At 26.9% G+C, this 5,661-nt stretch overlaps 3 protein-coding genes across 8 annotated transcripts in view; 2 read left to right on the forward strand and 1 right to left on the reverse strand.

Moving 5' to 3' along the window:
- Positions 1–157, forward strand: part of LOC102679140 (protein O-glucosyltransferase 2-like) — a 3,214-nt gene extending 3,057 nt beyond the window's left edge. The window contains exon 9 of the mRNA XM_031512364.1: positions 1–157. This exon is cut by the window's left edge and continues 12 nt beyond it. Coding sequence (XP_031368224.1) covers positions 1–111 — 111 coding nt within the window. The 3' untranslated portion in view covers positions 112–157.
- A 1,118-nt stretch (positions 158–1,275) lies between these two features.
- LOC102678790 (basic salivary proline-rich protein 1) lies at positions 1,276–3,931 on the reverse strand. The gene is made up of 6 exons (XM_031512387.1): positions 3,602–3,931; positions 3,419–3,495; positions 3,260–3,341; positions 2,945–3,152; positions 1,647–2,839; positions 1,276–1,551 (listed from the first exon to the last, which is right to left on the reverse strand). The coding sequence occupies exons 1-6, from the start codon at positions 3,659–3,661 to the stop codon at positions 1,345–1,347; spliced, it is 1,827 nt and encodes a 608-aa protein (XP_031368247.1). The 5' UTR covers positions 3,662–3,931; the 3' UTR covers positions 1,276–1,344.
- Positions 3,932–4,096: 165 nt separating this feature from the next.
- Positions 4,097–5,661, forward strand: part of LOC102678100 (copper chaperone for superoxide dismutase) — a 2,423-nt gene continuing 858 nt past the window's right edge. The window contains exons 1-6 of one of the 6 annotated variants that reach the window (XM_031512400.1): positions 4,097–4,115; positions 4,643–4,694; positions 4,749–4,947; positions 5,014–5,203; positions 5,263–5,347; positions 5,444–5,627. In XM_031512400.1, coding sequence (XP_031368260.1) covers positions 4,680–4,694; positions 4,749–4,947; positions 5,014–5,203; positions 5,263–5,347; positions 5,444–5,627 — 673 coding nt within the window. In that variant the 5' untranslated portion in view covers positions 4,097–4,115; positions 4,643–4,679. Of the gene's footprint in view, positions 4,255–4,536; positions 4,695–4,748; positions 4,948–5,013; positions 5,204–5,262; positions 5,348–5,443; positions 5,630–5,661 lie in introns of those variants that run through there. The other 5 variants (XM_031512398.1, XM_031512404.1, XM_031512407.1 and 2 more) reach the window with 5 other exon arrangements.

A 5,661-nucleotide genomic window follows, 5' to 3' on the forward strand; every position in this document is an offset into this window, starting at 1 on the left:
CGCTTAAAGAGTAAAATTGAAGTTTTACATAACATGGAAGAAGTGCTGCAACCGAAACATTCTTGTAAATGTTACAACGCCGATGTTACAAAAATTAAAGAGGAACTATAATATGTTAATTCAATTCTTAATAATATAATTTATATTTTATATTCGATTTTGTGTGAATAAGTAATCTATATTTTTATATGCTTTTTGTAAATATAACAAATATTTGCAATAAATTATAATAAAAGAGAAAAGATGAATTTGATAGCATAAAATATTCATATTATTACAATGTTAAAAGACTCTATTTTAGGTTTTATAAATTTACTTGAAAATATGTTATTTTCAATTATAATAAAATTCAATTAATTATATGTTATTTTATTATAAAAATCTTTTCTATTTTATTATCTAAATTTATTTAAATAATATATCATATTAATAAAAACAAAAAAAAATATATACAAAAATTCTGTGAATAATGAAAAATAATTATACATGAAATTAAACAAAAATAATATATTATTAAAAATATATATGTAAATTTTTTGCTATCAAAATGAGAATTCTTTTTCATATATATAAAAATGATAAGAATTCTTCAAGAAAAAAATGAGAATCATTGTATAGATTCAAAACTTTTTAATGATAATTAATTAAAAATTAAAACTAGATAAGTAAATAAAAATTTAATAATTCTAAAACAAATGTGTATAATGAAAATTGTAAATAGGAAGTACATATTGTACTATATTTCATACATTTTATCTTGGTGTGATAGATATGATTATATTATTTTATACACACCAAAATTTTCAAATTACATACATTAAGCAATATATTTTATATTTAAATACCAAAATTAAATAATAAGATTAATAATGCTTCAAACTTATAATATAAATGTATGAAATCAAATTTTTGATGTCACATCAAAAAATTTATAATATAATATAATAACAATAATTTGATAAATAATATATTTTTCGAATGTTTTTAATAAAATGAAATTTTAAAAATTTAATGTTTAAAGTTTTTTGAAATTAAAATCCTTAAATATATATAATTTGCAATATTTATACATTTTTTTCTGTATATTGAAATATATTTTATAATATTAAATTGGATATCATTTGAAAAAAATCGAAAGTATAATTTCGAATTATTATAAACTTAATGAAATTTTAGCAGCACCTTTCCTTAGTAATATATATTTTCTATTGTTTCATTATATAACATTGGACGATATGCTATTAAGAATTAAATTAAAATTTTATATACCACTTGTTTTCAATTTGTAGTTAAATCATTTTTATATTAGAATGAATATCGCTCGAATTTACATTAATGTATATTCTATTGTGGAGGTGGTTGATATCCATAACCTCCATATTGATTTGGTGGAGGAGGTCCTTGAGGTCCAGGGGGAGGAGGCATATGTCCACCAGGTGGTCGCGGTGGATATTGAGGATATCCTTGTCCTGCTGGTGGTGGTGGATAACTCTGAGGATATTGTGGATGTCCATAATGTTGGCCAGCTTGAGGCGGATGAGGAGTATATACCTATAATTTAATATATTTTTTATCATATAAATTTCTATATTAATAATAATTGAAAAGTAATTAAATAATTTAATATTTTTAACTTATTTTAATACCTGTGGCTGTCCCCCTGGTGTTGGTGGTACATATGTCTGTGTAGTAGCAGGACCATATCCAGGTTGTGGTCCTGCTCCTGGAGGTGGAGCAGGACCTTGAGGAGGTCCTGAAGGTGGTTGAAATCCACTAGGAGCAGGACTTTGAGATTGTTGTTGTTGAGATTGTGGTGGTGTCTGAGATTGTTGTTGAGATTGTTGTGGTTGATGTGGTGCCTGATGTGCAGGAGGTTGATGAGTTGATTGATGAGAGGGTTGATGTGGTGGTTGATGAGGAGCATGAGGAGGTTGATGTGGAGATTGATGTGGTGGCTGATGTGGTGGATGTGATGATGGATGAGGTGTTTGATGTACAGGATATCCAGATGGAGTAGGACCTGGAGGAGCATAATTTCCACCTTGTGAAGTAGGTGGTGGGGCACTATTTGGTGGATAAGTTTGAGTCGAAGCAGATGGTGTACTAGTTGGTTGGCTACTCTGAGCATAAGTGTTTACTCCACTAGCAGAAGCAGTACTGAATGGTGGAGATGTAGAAGCTGGACCATATTGTGTTGCACCAGGACCAGGACTTGGTTGATTACCATAATTTGGTTGAGGACCAGTATTTTGTTGAGATCCAGCTTGAGGAGGTTGGGCACTAGATGTAGGAGGAGCTGGATAATTTTGAGGTGGAACATTATTTGCATATGCTTGTGATGAAGGAGGAGGATAATTTCCAGGTTGACCAGCTCCATATGCATTTTGAGGTGGAGCTTGAGATGGAGGTTGTTGATAATTTGGTTGTGGACTAGGACTACCATATTGTCCCGGTTGTTGTTGTCCACTTGATGGAAAGTTTTGTTGAGAAGGATTAGAAGGAGGATAACCTTGTTGATTGGGTGGTGGTGGTGGACCATATCCTGTAGGAGGTTGAGTTGTTCCTGGTGGTGGATATCCTGGTTGAGGACCATAACTATTCACAGTAGTTGGAGGACCATAGTTAGGTTGTGTCGATGTGCTATAGCCTTGTTGCTGAGAAGTATTTGGTGGCCCATACTGATTTGGTTGACCTGGAGTATATGCTGATCCCTGAGGTCCTTGATAATTAGAACCAGGATTTTGGTTAGCATACTGAGCAGGATAAGTTTGTTGAGAAGGTTGTTGAGGATAACCTTGAGGTCCTCTATATTGTTGTGGCCCAGGTGCAGCAGGTGGTCCTTCAAAATAATAGTATATTAAAATTAAAAAATAGTATTGATTTATAAGAATATATTATAAGAATAAAAAAATTTTTTAAATATAATTATATTATAATAACATACTATTTATAGCAGGTCCTTGCCCAGGCATAACAGGACCACGATATCCTTGTGACATTGGCTGCCCTTGACTAAAGCTTGACATTGGTAATGTTGGTTGACTATTTGGAGGCATATCACCTGCAGGTCCACTTGATCCTGTAGGAGCATTAGGAAGACCTTGTGGATTCATCATACCATGTTGAGGACCATTAGGAATTCCTTGCGGAGGCTTATTAAAAAAGCAAAAATAATATTAATATATTTTTATTTTAAATATTTAATCATTTAATAATTAAATATTTAGAAATATTTTTAAATATTTAGAATATTTCTTACTGGTAATAATGCTTGTATATTTTGATTTGCATCAGCAATGGATGCCAAATATACTAAATTCCGATGTAACATTTGCTGATATCTAAAAAAAAAATCACAATAATTATATTAGTATAATTTAGATATACTTTAAAATTAATTATAATTATGTATATTTACTGTATACATTCTTGAGGTTTTCCTTTATTCTGATATTCTTGTATTGTCTGTATTAGCTGACTATTTTCATCAAGCATCTATTGTAAAAACAAATTAATTTATATAAATGTAAAATATATTATATTATACAGAATAAAAATGATATTTTAATATTTTACATCAATAATAATAATAATTCATTACCTTTTGTATTTGAGCAGGATTCGGTGGTGGCCTGCCGCGTTGAGCAAAGGTCACGGACATTTTTAAATAGAATCAATCGTCGAAAGATCACAATAGATAATATAATTTATTGTTTTTTTTTTTGCTCTTTTTTATTTAACTTGTGGTTCCGTTACCTTTCTCTTTTGTATTATTATATTCATTTGAAACTTTTTTACAAGGCTTTGTACCAGTATTGGTTGTTCACATTACTGCATCATATTCTTAAAAGAGAAGCACTTTTAATATAATTTTGCTTCAGAAATGCAAAAAAATCACAATTTTATTTTATTAAAATTGATATTTATTGAAAAAATTCTAAATATAGCAAATTCCTGCTAATAATTGTTTTGTAAAATTTCTAGTTTTACAAATAAATTATGATGGATGTCCATTTCTAAAATAGAGCTTGGGATAAGAGCGTACCAGTGGCAAATTCGTGAACTATGATAGCAAAATATATAGGATAATACGATATACAGGATAAGACAATCTAGTAAAAATTAAAAATCTGTTATTTGTATTAGCAAAAATTGTATAAAATATTAAATATAAAAGATTTTTAATAAAAAAATTGTATATTTATCAATAAATAATAAATTTATAACTTATTCTTAAATAACTTAAAACTAATGGTAAAAAATTTTTATTTTCATTATACAATAAGAATTCGTATTCTTATTATTACTTGAAATTTAAATATATTTTTCACATTTAATTTTATATTTTTAAATCTAAATATATAAAAAATATTTTCTTTTTATATTTTTTTTTTGTTGATATAATTTGAAATAATTTTTGTCTTTTATGTTTTAATAAAAATTTGTATTGAATTTTTTACATAAAAATGATTATATTCGTATATTTTATATTATATTATATTATATTTTATATTATATTATTTCATCTATTTATTGATATGATTTGAAACATATACAACATGAAAGTTTTTTATGATTTTATTATATTACGGAACACGTAACCTTAAACCGCTGAAAATTAATTTATCTTCTTTTATAACAGGAAAACTTACTTTTTGCTGGTATTTTTGTTAAATAACATGACTACGACAAAGGTAAATTGTAGAAATACAGAAAAAATAAATATTATTAAAATAATACACTTTTAGATTGAATTTGCAGTAAACATGACTTGTCAAAAATGTGTTGATTTAATACGCAATACATTAACCGGTATAGATGGAATTGAAAATATTGACATATCATTAGAAAATAATAATGTTATTGTTGAAACAAATTTACCATATTCTATAATTCAAGAAAAAATTGAACAATCTGGAAAAAAAGCTGTTTTAAAAGGATATGGAGGTAATGTTGCATTATATTTTTCTTCGATTTCTAAAGTAAAAAATTACATAATTTTTTATAATATAGATACTTCTAGTGCTGTTACAATGTTAGGAGGAAATTCAGGATATACTGTAAATAATAAGATAATGGGTGTAATAAGATTTGCACAAACTCCTGATGGTTGTCTTATAGATGGAACAATTGATGGTTTAACACCTGGTGAACATGGTATACACATTCATGAATGTGGTGATATTTCTCAAGGTTGTGATAGGTAAGTATATATATTTTAGGTTTCTTTTTTGTTTTAAATTTTTTGTGTTATATTTTTAGTGTTGGAGAACATTTTAATCCAAATAATACAATACATGGTAGTCCTAAAGATGACATATTTAAACGGGTAAATATTATAATTTATGCAAAAAAATGTAATATTATAATATAATTATAATATTACATTTTAATATTACACTTAATTGTAATGAATTATTTTTAAATAAAAAAAATATTACAGCATGTTGGAGATTTAGGAAATATAATGGTTAATGATTTTGGTAGAGCTACTTTTAGAATGATAGATAAAGTTATAGAAATAGCTGATATTATTGGAAGATCTTTAGTTATAACAGAAAAACCAGATGATTTGGGAAGAGGAACTAACCCAGAATCTAAAATAAATGGAAATAGTGGAAATAAGTAAATAATATAAAATGATAAAATAATTTATATATA

The sequence above is a fragment of the Apis dorsata genome, unplaced genomic scaffold (assembly GCF_000469605.1).
Source record: "Apis dorsata unplaced genomic scaffold, Apis dorsata 1.3 scaffold_34, whole genome shotgun sequence".
NCBI classification, from domain to species: Eukaryota; Metazoa; Arthropoda; class Insecta; order Hymenoptera; family Apidae; genus Apis; species Apis dorsata.

Bases quoted from the DNA above. Each gene is read 5' to 3' on its own strand.
- LOC102678790 (XM_031512387.1), bottom strand. From the start codon at position 3,661: ATGTCCGTGACCTTTGCTCAACGCGGCAGGCCACCACCGAATCCTGCT. The intron at 3,496-3,601 runs GTAATGAATTAT...TTTTTACAATAG, and splicing joins ATCCTGCTCAAATACAAAAG to ATGCTTGATGAAAATAGTCA. The intron at 2,840-2,944 runs GTATGTTATTAT...ATTATTTTGAAG, and splicing joins GCAAGGACCTGCTATAAATA to GACCACCTGCTGCACCTGGG.